The 21,784-nt window shown below is 38.3% G+C and overlaps 1 protein-coding gene across 1 annotated transcript; it reads left to right on the forward strand.

Annotated features, from left to right (window-relative positions):
• Window positions 1-349: 349 nt before the first annotated feature.
• LOC112093978 lies at window positions 350-2,486 on the forward strand. Its single transcript, XM_024173693.1, has 4 exons — window positions 350-499; window positions 600-796; window positions 1,997-2,184; window positions 2,266-2,486. Exons 1-4 carry the CDS (start codon window positions 350-352, stop codon window positions 2,484-2,486), a joined length of 756 nt encoding a protein of 251 aa, XP_024029461.1.
• The last annotated feature ends 19,298 nt before the right edge of the window (window positions 2,487-21,784 follow it).

Genomic DNA, 21,784 nt, shown 5'->3' on the forward strand with positions numbered 1-21,784 from the left:
GTGTCAAGTATCCAATGTCCAATTTTGTTACCTATAAAAATCTATCCCCAGTTTTTTTTGTGTTTATCTCACAATTATCTAGTGTGGAGATTCCAAAGAATGTGCAGGATGCTCTAGAGTTCCTGAATGGAAGGAAGCTATTCTTGAAGAGATGAGGGCTCTTGAAAAAAATGGAATGTGGCAGGCAATGGAGTTGCCGAAGGAAAAGAAAGTTGGCTGCAAATGAGTGTTCACAACCAAGTTTAAATCTGATGGATCCTTAGAAAGATACAAGGCTCGCCTAGTGGCTAAGGGGTTCACTCAAACGTATGGTATTGACTACCTTGAGACCTTTGCACCCGTGGCAAAGATGAATATTGTCATAGTGCTTTTAACAATTACAGCTAATCTAGACTGGCAACTTCAACAACTAGATGTGAAGAATGCATTCCTCAATGGCAACTTAGAAGAAGTCTATATGGATCCACCTCCAGGTTTTGAGAAGAAGTTTGGCTCAAAGGTATGTAAACTAAGAAAATCCCTGTACGACTTAAAACAGTCACCGAGAGCCTGGTTTGAGAGGTTCACTCAGTTTGTAAAAAAAACAAGGATATGCTCAGGGACAGGCAGACCAAACCATGTTCACAAGGTACTCAGCTGGTGGGAAGATAGCTGTTCTTATAGTTTATGTTGATGAGATTATTCTTACCGGGGATGACGTGACCGAAATGGATCGGTTGAACCAGTGCCTAGCCTCTGAGTTTGAAATCAAAGATCTGGGTTCAATAAAATATTTTCTTGGAATGGAGATAGCTTGGTCAGAAAGGGGAATTGCGGTGTTTTAGGGGAAATATGTGGTAGATTTACTTAAAGAAACTGGAGTGAGTGGATGTCGTCCTGCCGAAACACCCATTGATCCGAATCATAAGTTTGGGAGCAAGGAAGGAAAACCGGTAGATACAACTCAATATCAGAAGCTAGTGGGAAAGCTAATTTACTTGTCACATACACGGCCAGACATAGCATTTGCTGTGAGCCTAGTAAGTCAGTGCCTAGCCTCTGAGTTTGTGAAATGTTATGGCTTAAACGGATCTTGGAGGAACTGAGAAGACCAGTGACTACCTATGAAGTTGTACTGTGATAACAAGGCAGCCATTAGCATTGCCCATAACCCAGTCCAACATGATAGAACTAAACATATTGAGATTGACAAGCATTTTATAAAAGAAAAGATCGAGGCTGGAGCTATTTGTATTCCCTTCATTCCAAGATCGCAACAAGTAGCAGATATTCTCACAAAGGGATTATTCGGACCAAGCTTTGAGTTTCTTATTAGCAAGTTGGGCATGATAGATATCTATGCACCAACTTGAGGGGGAGTGTAGAAATAAAGAAAGTAGGATGTTTGGCCTTGTTTCCCATTTAATTGAGGGATTTCTATACCTAATTAGGTGGTATGTTTTCCCTATAAAAGCCGTGTAAATGTTGTACAGTTCAATAGAGTAATATACAATTTTTCTGCCCTAGAAACCTACAACTGTCCATACTAATAGTGTATGTGGATGATATTATATTGATAGGAAATGATCACAGAGAAACGGATGCACTGAACGGATGTTGGCAAAAGAATTTAAAATTAAAGACCTTAAGAACCTTAAATACTTTCTGGGAATGGAGGTGGCTCGGTCAAGGAATGGGATATATGTTTCTCAAAGGAAATATGCTCTAGATCTCCTAAAAGAAACTGGAATGATTGGGTGCCAGCCTGTAAATACTCTTATGGACTCTAGCACTATGTTGGGATATAAAGAAGATGGTGTTCCAGTGAATAAGGGAAGATAACCAAAGACTAGTGGGAAAGTTGATATATCGGTCTCATACCAGACTTGATATTAGCTTTGCAGTAAGCACAGTGAGTCAATTCATGAACAACCCTAGAGAGGAGCATATGGAGCCTGTTTATAGAATCCTAAGATATTTGAAAATGACTCTTGGTAAGGGACTTTATTTTCAAAAGGGTTCAAGGAGAGACAAAGATCTTCACTGATGTAGACTGGGCTGGTTCAACACAAGATCGAAGATCTACCTCGAGCTATTGCACATATGTGTGGGGAAATTTAGTGACTTGGCGAAGCAAAAAGCAACCGGCGGTTTCAAGTAGTGCAGAAGCAAAATTCCGAGCAATGGCACAGAGGATATGCGAAGGTATCTGGATTGAATGAGTTCTAAAAGAGTTGAAGATCAGTCTTGAAGAATCCATGAAGATACATTGTGATAATCAATCAGCCATCAACATCACAAAGAATCTTGTGCACCATGATAGGACGAAACATGTCAAAATTGATCGCCACTTCATCAAAGAAAAGTTTGAAGAAGGAAGATTTGAGCTGTTGTACATTCCAACCTCGCTGCAAACTGCTGATATTCGTACAAAAGCACTCAGCAGAAATGTGTTTGAGGAATTGTGTTCCAAGCTGGGCATGATCAATATATGCAGCCCAACTTGAGGGGGAGTGTCGTGAGAGTAATTGTAAACAGATGAAAGGATCAAATAAATCCTTGAATCCGTGGGTGGTTATTAGTTTCTTATTTTAGGAGTTAGGACCTTTCTATTCCTAGTTGTCATCTTTTCTGAAAAGGCTAAGTTGACTTTCTGCTTTAATTAAGAGATATTCTCATTGAATCAGGAAACAAAATCAGCTTAGTAGAATAGCTGTTTTGCTTGTAAACTGCTATAAAAGAGCAATTGTGTAAAATAAAATGTGAATGAGAATTTCTCCAAAAACCTATAGTAAAGAAAGGGGAGGTCTTTACTATTTGGAGGGGGCAAGGGACTTAAAATCTGAGCATGGACATGGTTTTCAAGTAGCAAGAGGGAGAGAAGATTCTTTTATGGCATTGTCGTTTGGGTCACCCATCTTTTTCTTATTTAGAACGTTTATTTCCTCAGTTATTTTGGCATGTTTCTGTTTCCAGTTTAAGGTGCGAACAATGCATTTATGCTAAAAATCATCATGTGCCTTTTAAAATAAGTTTCAACAAAAGTCATGTTCCTTTCACATGTGTTTATATTGATGTTTAGGGTCGTTTCTCTACTCCCTCTGCCTCGGGACATAAATATTTTGTCTTTTATCGATATGATTGTACTAGGGTGAGTTGGGCATATTTGTTGAAGTCTAAGAATGATGTTATACATGTTATTCCTCAATTTTCAAAAATGATTGTCACTCAGTCTCATATTCCGGTTCAAGTTTTTCACTCTGACAATGGTCGCGAGTTTGTGAATCAATATCTTGCTGATTTATTCAAAGAACATGGTATCCTTCATCAGACAACGTGCACCTACATGCCTCAGCAGAATGGCGTAGCCGAGTGTAAGAATCGGCATATCCTTGAGATAGCTCGGGCCTTATGCTTTACTATGTGTGTTCCTAAACGATTTTGGGTTGAGGCTGTCATGACTGTTGTCTTCCTTATAAACCAAATGCATGCCTGTATCATTGACTATCAAACTCCTTTGAGGATGTTGTCACATTTTCACACTATTCCTTCTGCCTTATATCCATGTCCTAAGGTCTTTGGATGTGTGTGTTATGTTCATGTCCACTCCCATCCCCTTGAGCCCTTAAATGTGTCTTCCTTGGTTACTTTGGTTCTCAAAAAGGTTATAAATGTTTTCATCCTCCTACAGGTAGATACTATGTGTCCATGGATGTTCAATTATGTGAACAAGAGTCTTATTTTTCTGGGGATGCATCTTTGGTTCCTTTTCACAGGGAGATAAACAGTAAGGAAGAGGAACGCTTGTGGTTTGTGGTTAGAAGAGAAAAAGTTTTGGATTTCGGGTAAGGGGGAGGATTCGGAAGGAACAGGAGAAGGCCTGCTAATGTGCCATCCGAACCTGAAAATGCTGCCAAACTTGAAAATGCTGAAATTGAACCCGGAAAATCCGGTGGTGTTGAATCTGAATTTGAGGAAAAGAGTGAAAGGAGTGAAAGACCAACTCGGATGTTTCAAAAAGGTTACACAAGGAAGAATAAGGATGCTACTGCCATCCTCCTCCAAACTCCAATACCCCTCTAGATGAAACTACCATGCCATCGGGATGACTTCTGAGATTAACCCTAAGGTACGTGTCTCCTCTCCTAAAACTTCAACTTCAAGAATTGATCCTAATCCTAAATCTACCGTCTTGAATCCACAAGAAGTTAGAAGATATCATCTTTGTGATCGTAAAGAACCTGATAGGTTAGGTTTCTCAAAATCATCTTCTAATGTTGTTTACCTTATCTCTGACTTTGTCTCTTATCATAATTTGTCTAGAACTCACCTGGCATTTGCCCTTCAGTTGTCTTCTGTGTCTATTCCTAGTCATTTTCAGGAAGCCCTTAAAGATATTAAGTGGCAATATGCTATGGTAGATGAGAGGAAGCCCTCGCCCCCAGAGAACTCTACTTGGGAGATGGTTGAATTACCTCAAGGGAAGAAGACAGTAGGGTGTGAGTGGGTTTTTTGGGTAAAATATAAGTTGGATGGGACAGTTGACAGGTACAAGGCTAGATTGGTTGTCAAGGTTACACCCAGACTTACATAATCGACTATCAAGAGACATTTGCTCTTGTGGCCAAAATGAATACTGTTACAGTCATACTATTTGTAGAAATCAGGAAAGTAGACTAAAGTCATGGACCATATATGTACCAATCCGGTTAATAAGGGCTTAGAGATAAATTAGAAAAGTAGTTTATTCTCTCAATTTTTAAAGAGATTCCTTGAGATAAGGATCTCCCTCAATCAAGGGATTTACTTTCCCTATTCCGTGGGATGGTTTTCCTATAAATATTGTAACCCTTGTACATAAAATATTAATGAGAAATACTTTCTTTTCTGCCCTGAAACCTACATGGTATCAGAGCCGAAAATAATCTTCTCAATTGATGGCTGAAACGGCCATTACAAAAGAAGGAAGATCCTCGGCATCCTCTAGGGCAGAAGGCCCTAATCGTGGTGAACCAAATCGAACCACCATGGCTCAAGGGGGAGACTCCTCTCATTTTTCATTCCAATTGACTCTCCACAAATTGAATGGGAAAAACTACCTAGAATGGGCACAATCGGTGAAGCTGGCCATAGATGGAAGAGGGAAACTCGGTCATTTGAATGGAGAAGTGAAGAAACGTGGAGATGGAGATCTGAAACTGAAAGCATGGAGATCAGAAAACTCCTTAGTCACTGCCTGGCTGATCAACTCTATGGAACCGACCATAGGTAAACCCTACCTTTTTCTTTCTACTGCAAAAGATGTATGGGATGCGGTTAGAGAGACTTATTCTGACCTTAAAAATTTCTCACAAATCTTTATATTGAAAACCAAGTTGTTGAAATCCAAACAGAGTGAGCGTGAGGTTACAGTTTATTATAATGAGATGGTTTCCCTATGGCAAGAGTTAGATCAATGTTACAATGATGAGTGGGATTGCCCAACTGATAGCGTGAGATTCATGAGAAAAGAAGAGAGTGATCGAGTGTACCCGTTTTTGGCTGGTTTGGATCGAGTCTTTGATGAGATTAGGTCTAGGATCCTCGGGAAAAACCCTCTACCAACTCTTCGGGAGGCCTTTTCTGAAATTAGGAGAGAGGAGACTAGGAGGAAGGTTATGTTGAAAACCGAAGAAGATAACAAACCTGTGACTGCTGTGACTGACAATTCTGCCCTTGTGTCAATGTGGAATGAATCGGAAAATGACAGGAAAAAGAAGCCTTGGTGTGATCATTGCAAGAAGCACTGGCATATGCGTGAAAACTGCTGGAAGATTCATGGAAAACCGCAGAACTGGAAGAAGAAGAATGCTGATAACAGGGGCTTCTCGGCTCAAGCAACCAGTGAAGATCAAGGACAACAATGTACTCCTAAAGGGCTACCTTTCACGAAGGAGCAATTGGAACAACTGCACAAGTTTTTTCAGTCTTCACAATTCCGAGTAAACCAATCAACCCCTTCTTGTTCCTTTGTCGAAACAGGTAATCTTGTCTCAGCCTTCCTCAGTGTCAATCCTAAACAAAACAGCTCCTGGATCATAGATTCTGGAGCCACTGATCACATGACAGGTTGCTTCCAATTTTTTTCAACTTATACCCCATGTGCAGGGAATAAAAAGATTAGAATAGCTGATAGTTCCCTCTCAGCAATTGCTGGAACATGGACTATTAAAATTTCCAATTCTATAATCTTGCGTGATGTATTTCATGTTCCTAAACTCTCTTGTAACCTTGTGTCTATTAGTCAGATAACAAATTCCCTTAATTGTCGTGTTATTTTTTACTCCTCTTGGTGTGAGTTTCAGGACATGGTCTCAGGGAGGATGATTGGCAGTGCTAGAGAAAGTGGAGATTTCTATTTTCTTGAAGATGGAACCGACTCAAGACACCAAGTTCAAAATTCTTGTTTAAACTCTATTTCTGTTTCTAATGATGTTATGCTTCGACATTATAGATTAGGACATCTAAGTTTTTATTACTTAAAATATTTGCTACCTAATTTATTTAGAAATAAAAGTCCATCTTCGTTTAAATGTGAGATTTGTGAACTAGCTAAGCACCATCGTTCTTTCTTTCCTTCTAGACCATATCAAGCATCAAAACCGTTTCTGCTAATTCATAGTGATGTTTGGGGACCATCTAGGGACTCAACAATGTATGGAAAAAAATGGTCTGTTAGCTTTATAGATGATCACACACGACTCACTTGGGTATATTTATTAAGGGACAAGTTCAAAGTAAAAGAGATTTTTCAGGTATTCTATACAATGATTGAAACACAATTTCAAGAAAAAATAAAGGTGTTTAGGAGTGATAATGGTAGAGAATACTTTAATGAAATCCTAGGGGATATTTTTCAAAAAAGGGCATAATACATTAAAGTTCATGTTCAGATACACCCCAACAAAATGGGATAGCAAAAAGAAAAAACAAACACCTCCTAGAAGTCACTAGAGCATTATTATTTACTAATGGTGTTCCTAAGTATCTTTGGGGAGAGGCACTCCTAACTACAACATACCTAATAAATCGCATGCCTACCAAAGTTCTAAATTATCAAACACCTCTAAATGTCTTCAAGAATACATTTCCTACCTCTAAGTTGACAACAGATTTACTCTTGAGAGTGTTTGGGTGTAGTGCATTCGTTCATATTTACAGTCAAAATAGGGGGAAGTTATATCCTCGCGCTAGGAAGTGTATATTTGTAGGATATGTTCCGAACCAAAAGGGGTACAAGTGCTATGACGTAAAATCTCACAAAATGTTTGTCACAATGGATGCTACCTTCTTTGAGTCTCAACCATTTTTTGGCACTCATCTTCAGGGGGCGAGAATAAATGAAGATTCGAACTTTGAATTAGAAACTGCAACTGAAATTGTTCAATCCATAACAAAGAGCCCAAATTTCCTAATAATATTGAGTTGAGTGACTTAAGTAATGAAAATTTGAACTCTGTGTCCATAGAGTCATCTCATAACATTAATAAAGACGCAAATAGGGAACAAACAGGAACAAAAAAATTGTTGGTTTACAGGAGGAAGAACCGGAAGCAAGGAGTAGAGACTGAAACTATCCAACACTGCCAAGAGCCTAAACCGCAGATCAATCCAGATCCTTCCTCACAGGACATCCCCAATTCTGCTCCAGGTAATCCTCACACAGTACCTATCCACACAAACTTGTCTAGTCCCAAATCCGAGCCCAATATACTTGAGCCTGATCTCCAACGCAAAAGGGTCAGAAGTTGTGTAAAGTATCCCATGTCTAGCTTTGTGTTCTACAAAAACCTGTCACCTATTTTTTCTGCGTTTACCTCACAGTTGTCTAGTGTGAAGACTCTAAAGAATGTGCATAATGCTCTAAAGGTTCTCGAATGGAAGGAGGCTGTTCTCGAAGAAATGACAGAACTGCCGAAAGAAAAGAAGATTGTTGGCTGCAAATGGGTGTTCACAACGAAATACAAATCAGATGGATCTCTGGAGAGATACAAGGCACGTTTAGTAGCCAAAAGGTTTACTCAACGTATGAGATTGACTACCTTGAAACCTTTGCTCCAGTGGCAAAGCTCAATACTATCAGGGTACTCCTAACACTTGCAGGTAACTTAGACTGGCCACTACAACAACTAGATGTGAAGAATGCTTTCCTTAATGGCGATCTGGATGAAGAAGTCTACATGGATCCACCTCTAGGGTTTGAGGAAAAATATGGAAACCTGGTATGCAAGCTGAAAAAGTACTTATATGGTTTAAAACAATCTCCAAGAGTGTGGTTCGAGAGATTTACTCAGTTCATGAAGAGACAGGGATATAACTAGGGGCAAGCAGACCATACTATGTTCACAAGGCACTCTTATGGGAAGGTAGCTGTCCTTATAGTATATGTTGATGACATCATTCTTACTGGGGACGATGCTTGCTGAGATGAATCGCCTAAAGCAGAGTCTGGCTTCTGAATTTGAGATTAAAGACCTAGGCTCACAAAAGTATTTCTTTGGTATGGAAGTAGCCCGATCAAGAAAGGGGATTGCAGTTTCACAAAGGAAGTACGTGATTGATCTAAGACTGGGATGAATGGATGTCGTCTTGCAAAAACGCCATTTGATCCGAATTAGAAGTTTGGAAACAAATAGGGAAGACCAGTGGATACGGCCCAGTACCAGAAACTAGATGGGAAGCTAATCTACCTGTCACATACACGACCAGACATAGCATTCGCTGTCAGCCTAGTAAGCCAGTTCATGCACTCTCCTCATGAAGAACATCTAGAAGCAGCCTACCATATCCTAAGGTACTTGAAGAATTCACGGGAAAAGGACTGTTTTTTGGGAAGAATGAACGAGGTATTGAAGCTTATACAGATGCAGATTGGGCAGGGTCTACTTCAGATAGAAGATCCACATCTGGCTACTGTACGTTTGTGGGGAAACTTAGTAACGTGGAGGAGCAAGAAACAAAATGTAGTGGCCTGAAGTAGTGCAGAAGCAGAATATAGATCAATGGCACAAGGGATCTGTGAGATGATATGGCTCAAACGGATTTTGGAGGAACTGAGAAGACCTGTGATCATTCCTATGAAGCTATATTGTGACAACAAGGTAGCAATCAGCATTGCCCACAATCCAGTCCAACATGACAGAACAAAACATGTTGAGATTGACCGGCACTTTATAAAGGAAAAGATTGAAGTTGGAGCCATCTGTATGCCATTTGTTCCAACCTCACAACAAGTGGCCGATGTTCTTACTAAAGGGTTATTCAGACCAAACTTCAAGTTTCTCATTAGCAAGTTGGGCATGATAGATATCTATGCACCAACTTGAGGGAGAGTGTAGAAATCAAGAAAGTAGACTAAAGTCATGGACCGGATATGCACCAATCCGGTTAATAAGGGCTTAGAGATAAATTAGGAAAGTAGTTTATTCTTTCAATTTTTAAAGAGATTCCTTGAGATAAGGATCTCCCTCAATCAAGGGATTTACTTTCCCTATTCCGTGTGATGGTTTTCCTATAAATATTGTAACCCTTGTACATAAAATATTAATGAGAAATACTTTCTTTTCTGCCCTGAAACCTACACTATCTCTTGCAGTTAATCTAAATTGGCCATTAAGGTAGTTTGGTGTGAAGAATGCCTTCCTACACAATGATCTTTTGGAAGAGGGATATATGGATCCTCCTCCAGGGTTTACACCAAAAGAAGGTAAGGTATGTAAGCAGAAGAAGGCTCTGTATAGGTTGAAACAATTGCCAAGAGCATGGTTTGGCAGATTGAGCTACTCAATGAAGGAGTATGGTTTTAAGCAAGTTTTGGCAGATTGAGCTACTCAATAAAGGAGTATATGGTTTTAAGCAAGCTTTGGCAGATCACTCTCTTTATAAAAGAGATGGTGATGACATTACTCTACTTATTGTTTATGCTGATAATATGATTGTTACAGGTAGTAACTCCAGTGAGATAGATAAGCTTTGAAACTATCTAAGGAATTTGAATTGAAGGACTTGGGAGCTCTAAAATACTTCATGGGCATTGAAGTGTCTCGATCCAAGCATGGACTCTTTCTCTCCCAATGGAAGTACACATTAGACCTCTTGGCTGAAACTGGGAGCTCAGCTTGTGAACCTATCGATATGCCCATTGAGGTGAATCATGGCTTAATTGTCTATCCTAATCAGATTCCAACGAACAAAGAGAAATATTAGAGATTGGTGGGGAAGTTGATCTACCTAACTCACACTAGACCTGACTAATCACATGCAGTCAGTGTTGTGAGTCAATTCATGCACAATCCGAGTGACCGACACATGAGTGCAGGGAATCGTATTTTGACTTATCTCAAGTCCTCTGCAGGCAAAGGTATAATGTTCTTCAGGCATGGACATTTGGACATTGTCAGTTACATAGATTCAGATTTTGCTGGTTCCAGATTGGACAAGAAAGTCTACGTCAGGGTATGTTTCATTTGTCAGCGGCAATCTGGTGACTTGCAGAAGCAAGAACAAGATGTGGTGTTGTTGTCTAGTGCGGAAGCTGAATACCGTGCTCTTCATCATGCAACGACGAGCTTACCTGGTAAGTCTTTTTTTATAAGTGGGCAGTTATAATATTAATTAAGAGGTCAATCATAAAAAGATGACTCTTATAAAATGATAGTTCTGCACTTCAACATTTTTTATAAGCAGGGTAAGAGGGAAAAAAAAACAAAAAGTACTGGTGCTGCACTATATTCACAGCTACATTACATCTAAGTTATTGGAGATTTGGTCGATTGTTCGATTAATTGACGTGTTGTTTGACTTTTCATATGATTTAGATGTGATCTCAAATGCGCAATGAACACTGCATATAAACATTTTCCCTTTTTTGAACATTATGAAAAGCTCTCTTATATATATATATATATATATTAATTGTTATGGAATTAACTAACTATTACTTATGTCAGATCACATCATACATACTGGTCACTGGTGCTGCTGCAGTATTTGGTGCAACAAAGGATATGAGCGCAATTACTTATAATAGTGATGGTAGAGTATTTTAAAGTCTACGAGTTATACGTATCAGCTACCATGGCCCTCCTGGCGTTTATTTGCTCTGCCACATTATCTGTGATTTCTTCGCATGCACTTCGTAAGAGAGTTTGATGATTTACTTACACAATCACCTAGCTAGTTATGTAAAGGGATTTTTACGAATTTCCCTTATAGCTTTTATCATCTTTTTACACTCTTTATAGTTTGTGTCTGTTCCGCCCCTTTGCGTTTTCTAGTAATTTCGAGTGAGCAATAATCATGTAGACTAATCTCCTTTTGTTGATTCAACATGAGTGTCCTTCTCAGTTTGGCCAACGTTTATAAAAGGGAATCCGAGCGACCCTTTATTTTTTTCTTCTTTAAAAGAAAATGATCAGAAGTAGCAACTAGCGTCAAATAAAACAAGACATCCTAGCTAACTACATTAGCATCCTTGTGATTTGTAGCTCCTCGCTCACTATTATTATTATTATTATTATTTGAATAAACTGTGACAGCTGATATATTATTAACCTATCTTAATTAGGTTGATACTCACTAACCAATCTCGTCTTATACCAAAACTCTCATTAAATATTAGTAAAATTAAAAATTATAATAACAAAGTAAAAGTTTTAATAAAACAACCGAGAGGCCAAAAGACAAAACAAGAAAGACAAAACAAGAAGCCTATATAAAGTCAGAAGCTATCTTCAAAAGATAGAACCTTAACTCATTCTTTAAAGGAAAGCTATGTCTCGCTAAAAACTCTAGCCAAAACCCAATAGAAAAAAACTAAAGGAGAAAAAGAGTACATATTTACTTCAAGATGTCAGCTTTGTACAAAATCTATAGCAAGGGAGACCCACTATATCTCTATTAACTGCATTAACACAAAAACAGGTGCATTGAACAACCAGCAAGTTTCCGCTAAAGAGACCGCATATGATGCAAGCTTATCAGCGACATGATTGCCTTCCCGAAATATATGAGAAACCTTATAGCATATCTTGTTCAGGTAATTGAGAGCACGATCCTATCTCGAAAGAAACCTCCAAGGAATCAAACGGCTTTTAGAATTCAGCAAATCAATCATGTAAGTTGAGTCACACTCAAACCAGAGGAAATTCCAGCTGTAATTACTAGCAAACTCGATTGCAGTTATGACACCCATAAGTTCAGCTTCAAAAGCATAAAGAGTGCCAAAGGGCCTAGCAAAACAACCTTTAGAAAACCCTCTGTAAGTAGGAAAAATACCACCACATCCAGCTAAACTAGGAGAACCATAAGCCGGGCCATCATTATTAACCTTTATCCATCCAGGTTCTGGTACGCAGCATTGAACTTCTATAATGCTTGGAGCCTTGCTAACACGGTTTGACAAGCTGAAAGCTTTTATGACAAGTAAATCTGAGACAGCGTTATTCATTGTACTTGAGTCAAGAGAATCCGCTTCCTGAATACAACTCCATAACAAGCTGAATGCATGATTGCTCGAGAAACATTTGTTCTGAAACACCATCTCATTGCGAAATTTCCAGATTATCCATACAGCTGAAATAATTCCAGAAATCTACAAATTGAAAACTTGCTTACTCATCCGGCTCTTTAAAGCCATTTTAATTAATTGGCACAGATCACCAGTTCTATCAACTTTGCATTAAAAAACCTGCTCTAAGCGAGTCCATATATTTAAAGCAAAATTGCATTGCAGAAAAATATGGTTAGTGTCCTCTTCCGCAGAATGACAAAAACGACAGCAAGAAGATAACTGAAATACTTTTAACTTTCAAAACCTGCTCAGTAGCCAATCTTCCATGAAGCGCTTTCCAAACTGTAAGAGATCGTTTTGGTTGAATTGACTTGCGTCAGATCTTCTCTCCCCAAGTGGTTTGTTGCCTCCTCGGTCGAATATGATCATAGAAGTTTCAAAGCTTAGGACACCCGTAGAAAACTTCCACCTTAATTCATCAGTAGAACCCTGATTGATAACGACATTCTCAATATCTCTAGAGATAGAAGGAAAAGCATCTATAAAGCACTGAGGAAGAACCCATTTATTATTGACAACAAAGCTACTAACTGAAGCATCCGAAGATAAATTATCCGGAACAGGAATTCGGGTTATCAAGAGGATAGCGGACCCAATTATCCTTCCAGAAGTTGATCATTGAATTACTACCAACAATCCAAATTATCTCGTCAAGAAGCTCTCGATATTTCATACAGACTGCAGGCCAAATGAAAGAAGTCACGGGACCAGCTCTAGGATGCCGAAAATCTTTGATATATTTGCTCCTCATAAAGTCGTAACCCATAGAATTGTTAACCATTATTTTCCAAGCAAATTTCTTTAGGAAAGCTGCATTAATTACTTCCAAAGAACGAATACCAAGACCCCCTTCCTTCTTTAGAAAGACAAACTTTCTCCCAGGCGACAGTGACCAGCTTCTTTTTATCAATATTGTCCGTCCAAAGAAAAAATAAAAGGTTAATTACAAAGAAAAGAGAAAAGAACTTGCAATCCTAAAATATAAAAGCCCAAAAAATAAGAGGGAAAGCTCGACTTTAGTAATACAACAAGATTTGCGCATGTGCGTTCATGTTTTTTGGCTGAGCAGTTTTGATTCACAGCTAGAGATCCTAACTCCGAGCCTAGATATCTCGATAATGAAATCAGAATGGTTTGTTTTTCATCGGCGAGATTCAATGGCTCTTAGCTGCAAAATAAAATATTTATCTTGTGTGGGACCGGGTACTCCTACATCTTTTGAATCCTACTACACTATTTGAATGAAATTTCATTACTTTCTTTTAATCCCGTTCATTTCACCAATTTGAGTTTAGAATTTGAGTTTTGGTACAGTAAAAAGTTCTCAGAAACAATCATATCTAACTTTTTTATTACAGTAAAAAGCTCTCACATAAAGTCACATCTCAACTCAAATTAAAAACTCAAATCAACGAACTAAACGGGTCCCGTTTGGATGGAATTTCCTTGCATTTTATCATTTGAAGGTTTTAATTAGACATCTTCCGCGACAGCTTCAACTATTTTATGTTTTGCTTTTGTTTTATGTTGATTTTGTAAGCCTTTCCAGCTTCCTTTCTTTTCTTTTTTTTCTTTTAGTAAAATTCTTTTTAAATTTCTTTTCTTTCTTCTATATTTAAAAAATATAACAATAGCTTGGGAACATACCCTTTTCTTTTCTTTCTTTTCTTTTCTTTTCTTCTATAGACAGAAAGGCCACATTAAAGGAAAAAATGACCGTTAAGTTGCTTGATGAAGTGCTAATGATCATAAATACTAAATATAGCTTCACGATATACAACCTATAAAAGCTTATGAGTTGAACCAATAGTCTCCTCTTTTCCTTTTTCGTATAGTAACTAAAGTTACATTTATAATGTGACAATATTTTTTAGGGTAAAGTCTGCTATCAAATATGCATTTACATCCTTCCTTTTTTTTTTTTTTTCTTACATGCATGTTTGGCTAATATTATAGTGTTTAATTTTGAGATGTGCCATAAGAAAGAAAGAATTATTTTATTTCTACCGTCAATTTTAATTTATTATTTGTCACTAAAAAAATATTTTGATATGTTATTTTTTATATCCTATCAAAATATTTTTTTTCTAGATCTTTCATATTCTACTAGAATATATTCTTCTGGCAAGATGTTTTTCATTCTAGTAGAACATTTTTTCCTTGGGTGATAGTATCAAAAAAATATTCTAATAGGATATTTTTCATATTCTACCATAATATTTTTTTTTTCTCAAACAAGACAAAAGGTACAAACAAAAATAAGAAAAAGAACAACATAACGTTGGTTTTTATCTCCCTCGCGTCACCTCTAAGCACCACGCACTGACGTCTCCATAAACGACAATATGGTGATGGAATGGTTTTTGCTATATTATTCACTGACTTTGTGTACGAATATATACAATTACAAAGCTGATTCTAAGGAAACAAATATGGTAATAAATATGTACAGCTGCTATGCTATAGATAAACCATTGACTTATATTCACAATGAATGCCTTAAATCATGAATGAGATAAGGTGAATCACGATTGGTTTTTTGATTTATCATGCCCCCGCAAGATTGAGCGTCCATCGAGGATGCCAATCTTGGAACGATGCTCTTGGAATTGCTTTCGCGGTAGCGATTTAGTGAGTGAGTCCGCAAGTTGATCAGATGTATGCACATGAGAGACTCGAAGAAGACGTTTGGCAACTTGGTCCCGAACAAAATGAAAGTCGATTGCAATATGTTTCATCCGAGAGTGGAAGACGGGGTTTGCACTGAGATAAGTGGCACTGATGTTATCACAGTAAATAATTGGACTGGTTGAAGATGGATAGTGTAGCTCTGCGAGAAGATTGGTGATCCAATTGAGTTCAGCGGTGGTGGAAGCTATTGCTCGATATTCCGCTTCAGTAGAGGATCGAGCAACAGTTTTTTGCTTTTTTGAACTCCAACTAATGGGGTTTGCGCCGAGAAAAACTACGTAAGCAGTGGTAGATGTCCGATCATCATAGTTACCAGCCCAATCAGCGTCAGCGAATGCATGTAAGTTGGGCGAAGATTTTTTACGAAGAAAGAGTCCATGATCTATTGTACCTTTGAGGTAGCGGAGAACTCGTTTGATAGCACACCAGTGGTTGACGGTCGGGCGATGCATGAATTGTGACAACTTGTTTACAGCAAACGAGACATCGGGACGAGTGAGAGAGAGATATTGCATGCATCCTAGAGCTTGTCTGTATTGAGTAGGATCAGTTGGTGAGCTGCCATCCATCAATTTGAGTGACTCTGAAGAGGATAAGGGGCTGGTTATAGGATTGGCATCAAGCATATTCAGTCTGAGTAGAAGATCACGGATATATTTTCGTTGTGACAAAAATAATCCGTTGGTTGTGTGATGAACTTCAACCCCAAGGAAGTAGGATAAAGTTCCAAGGTCTTTGACAGAGAACCGGCGTGCGAGAAGCTGAATAAACTCAGCAACTTTGGAAGGTTGGTTTCCAGTGATGATGATGTCGTCAACATATACTAGAAGGTAAAGTGTGGAAGTATGATTGTTGTAGATGAATAGTGAACTGTCAGAGCGAGAGTTGATGAAGCCAATCGCCAAGAGAAAGGAACTCAGTTCTGTGTACCATGCACGGGGAGCTTGACGAAGACCATAAATAGCCTTGCTAAGTTTACAGACATGATCAGGAAAGTTGGGATTTGTGAAGCCAGGTGGTTGTTCCATGAAGACATCATCCGAAAGAGAGCCCTGCAAGAAAGCATTATTGACATCGAGTTGGCGTAAAGACCAACCATTAGTAATGGCAATTGTCAGAATTAATCTGATGGTGGTAGGTTTCACAACCGGACTAAAAGTTTCTGTGAAATCAATTCCGGGTCTTTGGTGAAATCCTTTGGCTACCAAGCGAGCTTTATGGCGAGCAATGGACCCATTCGGGTTATGCTTAATTCGAAAAACCCACTTACAGCCAATGATGTTTTGTGTAGGAGTTTTAGGCACGAGTGTCCATGTAGAGTTATGCATTAACGCATCATATTCGTCGCTCATGGCAGTACGCCATTCCTTGTATTTTTGGGCTTGTTTGTATGTGGTTGGCTCAGTGGAGTGTGGTAAAGAAGTAGTGATGGTGTGAAGATCAAGAACCTTTTTGGGTTTAAAGATATTACTCTTAGAACATGTGTGAATGAGATTGCCTCTTGTAGGTTCATGTGTAGGAGGAGAAGTACTTACTTGAGATGAGACAGGTACAGAGTCATCCATAGCCCGAGGTAGATGAGAGGAAGACGTGATGCTTGCTGTGGATGGCCCATCAGAATTTGATAGTTCTCCATTTTGAGCATTATCAAGGTAAGTAGGCAAAGAGTGTAATTGATCATGTGTAACAGACTTTTGGAGAGGGAGTATGTGGATACTGCCATGAAGATCATTAATGTTATTTGGTGGTGTGGGATCTGTGAGTGGAGTAGAATAGTCAAGTGTTGATTGTGGAAGCCAATCTTGCAAGTTTCCAGAGGAGGTAGAGTTAGGAGAAGGGAAGGTATTTTTGAAAGGAAAAACTGATTCAACGAAGACCACATGACGAGAGATATAAATACGATTATTTGTGGGATCAAGGCAACGGTAGGCATTATGTTCATTGGAGTAGCCAACAAAGACACAAGGTTTAGAACGTGGTTGAAGTTTGTTGGAAGTGGAAGGCCGTAACCATGGGTAGCATAGACAGCCAAAAACTCTTAACTTGTGGTAATTTGGTTCGGAGTTGAAGATTTTGGAAAACGGTGATATAAAATTGATGACAGATGAAGGCATTCGATTAATGAGATATACAGCTATTTGGAAAGCAAGGGACCAATATTTAAGTGGCATAGAGGAGTGATGGAGAAGAGTTAAGGCAGTTTCAACGATGTGACGGTGTTTCCGTTCAGCTGATCCAACATGTTCTGGTGTATGAGGTGGAGACTTAAGTTGTTGAATGCCATTTTTATAGAGAAAATGACCTAGACTCTGAGCTTCACCACTGCCGTCACTATACACCGTTTTAATTTGAGCATCAAAAAATTTTTCCACAAGGTTTTTAAATCGCTCAAATACAAGAGGCACATCTGATTTATTTTTTAGAGTATAAAACCATGTATAGTTGGTAAAATAATCCACGAAGATGATATAATATCGGAAATGATCGAAGGAGGTTAAAGGTGCTGGTCCCCAAACATCAATAAATATAACTTCTAAAGGTTTTGAACACGATAAAGATGAGGTTCCAAATGGTAATTTGTGGCTTTTATTACATAAGCAAGCATTGCAATGAGACAAAGAAATAGTTTTAGATAAAGAAATAGATTTAGAAGCCACTAATTTTTGAAGTACTTGAGATGAAGGATGCCCAAGTCGGCAGTGCCACGAATCGGGGTGTGCGGAAGCAGTTACAGAGGAAGAGGTGATAGACAAGGAGGCAGATGGTGATGAGGATGCTGTGGGCCATTCATAGACGTTTCCTCTACTCTGGCCGCGGACCAAGGATGCCCCCGTACTCAGATCCTTCACAAGAAAGAAATTTGGGAAAAATTCAATAGAAGTATTGTTATGAGAGCAGAATTGAGAAACAGACATCAAGTTTTGTTTTATATTTGGTGCACACAAAACATCATTTAACTGAAAGGTAGTATTTGGAGAGATAAGCATAGTAGTTCCAACATGGGTGATAGGAATTTTTTTACCATTGCCAACCATAATGTCTTCATTACCACCATATTCAGAGTGAGTGGATAGATTCTGTAAATCTGAGGTCATATGGTGTGATGCGCCGGAGTCTACGACCCAGTTCGCATTGTTTCCAGAAAAGGACTGTGTCGTGAAATTGGCTTGAGGCCAGTGTGGCGCATTGGAGTTAGGGGCTGATCTCGAGCGACACACCTTGTTGTTGTGACCAACTTTGTCGCATAGTTGACAAACTGGATGGGGTTGTCCTCCATTGGAGTAGGGACGCCAAGATTGGTTGAAATTTCCGGGATAAAAAAAGCCTTGTTGTCTTTGAAAATTATTTCAACCGTGATTGTTTGAAGAGTTACGGTAATTGGGATTGTATCCACCAAAATTTGGATTGTTGTGAGGTTGAGTATTGTGTGGAGCAGCAATAGAGTTTCCACCTTTTCCCTTTTTGTTGGGTTGCTTTTGATTAAATTGAGCAGTAGGAGATGGAAGCTCTGTCTTTGTAGTATCACATTTGAGGCTTGCTTCTTGGTCAAGAAGTTTTTCATGAAGTTCTTCAAATGAAATCGGCGATTCTCGGGCTCGGATAGCGGCGGCTAAGTCCTTGAATTCAGGAGTGAGTCCATTTAGCACATGAACTACGAGCTCTCCATCTGTTAACTCATGACCAATCATGGCAAGGTCATCAAGAATGATTTTAATGGACTGCATAAATTCAGACACAGTTTTTTCTTCAAGACTAACTCTTGTAAGAGCACCCATGAGTCCGATCAAGCGTGTGTTCGACCTATTAGCATAGGTCGTCTCAAGTTTGTTCCACGCTTCTGCAGAGGTATTACAGCGTGAAACAAGAGGGGAGGCAGTACCTGTGACAGCAGTTTGAATAGCAAGAAGAAGGAGGCGATCTTGTCTAATCCAGAGTTTGTGATCCGGATTTTCGATGGTGGTTGTGGATGCAGTATCTTTCTTGGTTTGCGGTGGGCAAGAGTGAGTTCCGTCCACAAAACCCATTAGATCATAGCCGAGGAAAAGATTGGTCATTTGAGAACGCCACATAGAGTAGTTTCCTCCTTTGGATAGCTTTTGGGGAATAAGTGCAGCAGTGTTGATTGAGATAACTTGAGAATGATGATTGTCACCAGTCATGACAGTCACAGCACTGGAATTTGTAGAGGTTGAAGAGTTATCAGACATGTTTTGTGTAGGAAGAATCGACAACCGTTTGGAAAGAAGTGAAAGGGATCTTTGACTTAGAGTCAATAGGGCTCTGATACCATAAACGACAATATGGTGATGGAATGGTTTTTGCTATATTATTCACTGACTTTGTGTACGAATATATACAATTACAAAGCTGATTCTAAGGAAACAAATATGGTAATAAATATGTACAGCTGCTATGCTATAGATAAACCATTGACTTATATTCACAATGAATGCCTTAAATCATGAATGAGATAAGGTGAATCACGATTGGTTTTTTGATTTATCACTCCAGTCGTCACTTCCCACACCAAACGACTCACCAACCTCCTATCTACAAAACCCTTGCAGCCCTGTTGCTCACCGCCTCAGTTTTCACCACCAAACTGCACCTGCAGGGCCGCGATAATCGATCTTTCGTGCACCTCCTCTACTGCGTCTTTTCAATCACTATCATTGCCATTCCATTATCAGAGAAAGATCTACAAACCCCACTACTTCTTCGACGCCCATTGTGCCAGATCTGGGTCGAAATCATCCAAATCTCACAGCCAAAGAGTTACGACAAACTGTTCCTTCACCGTAGAGAGAGAGCAAAAGAACACCAAAACAAGGAAAGTCAACTGTGATCACATACATGAATCATATGATTATAATTAGAGAGATAGAGCAAAAGAACACCAAAATAAAGAAAATCAACCGTCGTCACATACGTGAATCATATGATTATTATTAGTGTGAACATTTTCTATATTATATAGTCTTCTATTATTCAATTCGTGTAATTCTTTCGTTTTATGTAATCAGTGGAGTATTAGTATATATTGTACAGAATGTCGAATTCATGAATTTGAGAAAAAAGCCATTTACAAACTCTTCTCTCTCTCAATTACTTATGGTATTAGACCGATCATAAGCTCTCACGAGCGAATCCTAATGGCCGAGTCCACCGCCCAAAATCCAAATCTAAAACCGTACGTCGTCAAAGGCCAATTTTCTGAACAACAAGACCACTCCGCCAACACCATTTTTTTTTAATGGTATAAATAGTAGGATCCCGTCAAACAATAATTATTGATAACTCTTATGAAATAGAGTTGTTTTGTCACTTGGTTTGCATTTAAACTGGCCAAGTCATTGAGGTTTTTATTTTATTTTATTTTACTTTTTAGTTTATTTTTAGAGATGCGTTTGAATTTTGGTATAATCTCCGGAATGACTATTAAACAAATTAGGGTTTCTTGTTCAAACATATACGAATAATAGGCAATATTAGTTAATAATTAGAATCAAATGAGATTTGTCTTGGTGAACTTGTATGCCTTAGTGGTCTTCGTTATTGAATTTTCTCATAATTTATACTTTCATTTCTTTTCTTTAGTTTAAATTATTCTTATTGTGTTGCAATTATTCTCTTAAATGATTTTTTCTAAACAAAATAAAGAACTTTGTAATTTCAGTAATTGATAAACTAATCCTTGTAGGAGCGATACTTTACTTCCACTCTGTTATTTGATACAATTTGTGCACATGCGAAAACTACGTAGACATCAATTATTCTTGAAATTTTCTCTTTAGATGAATCAGATAGTAAAATAAGCTTAAATAATCTCATATGTCTGGTTCCCCAACAATCTTGTGTAGAGAGAACACATTTATTTCTTTTTTTTTCTTTTTTTTTCTTTTTAATTATTTAGGAATGAGTTGACTGAAATACCCTTCACAAACAGGCTGTGTTATTTTATTGAGTTTTTAATGCTTGTATGATGGAAGAGCCAAAGGTGAGACTTTTTGATAGATCTGTACCGTTTCAAAATTTTAAGACAAAATTAAGATAAGGAGCATAGTTTCGAGACTAATATTAAAATTAAACGACTTTGTAGTCCTCCATAAAGAGTGCCAATTGCATGTTAACTATGAAGTATAATAAGAGATAATTGGCCCGAAAATATGTTTCAATAAATTTATCCACCGAACTTGTCCTTTCGCTAATACATAAAATTACACTACTTAATTTGTTCTTATGATGAGTGTCATTTCGGTGGTAATTAATGAAGTAGCAAGAAATATTACATCCAAGCGTGGTTCTTATATAAAATAAAGGCCTTAAGGATTCTTACTCTTGTTCTACTACTAATATCACTTACTGTCCTTGCCAACAATAGAGAGAACTCCGATTTCAGGATTTTCATGCTTATCGGTAAGAGGTAGTCTTATATATAATGAATATGCCTTCTTAATTAATGGCTATATCTGTTATTACCTTTCCTAAAGAATATTTACGTAT

The sequence above is a fragment of the Morus notabilis genome, unplaced genomic scaffold (genome assembly GCF_000414095.1).
Source record: "Morus notabilis unplaced genomic scaffold, ASM41409v2 Scaffold727, whole genome shotgun sequence".
Classification (NCBI taxonomy): Eukaryota; Viridiplantae; Streptophyta; class Magnoliopsida; order Rosales; family Moraceae; genus Morus; species Morus notabilis.

Coding starts and splice junctions, on each gene's coding strand:
- LOC112093978 (XM_024173693.1), top strand. CDS start 350: ATGAATATTGTCATAGTGCTTTTAACAATTACAGCTAATCTAGACTGG. Junction 500..599: donor AGAAGAAGTTTGGCTCAAAG/GTATGTAAACTA, acceptor GGATATGCTCAG/GGACAGGCAGACCAAACCAT. Junction 2,185..2,265: donor GGCACAGAGGATATGCGAAG/GTATCTGGATTG, acceptor ATAATCAATCAG/CCATCAACATCACAAAGAAT.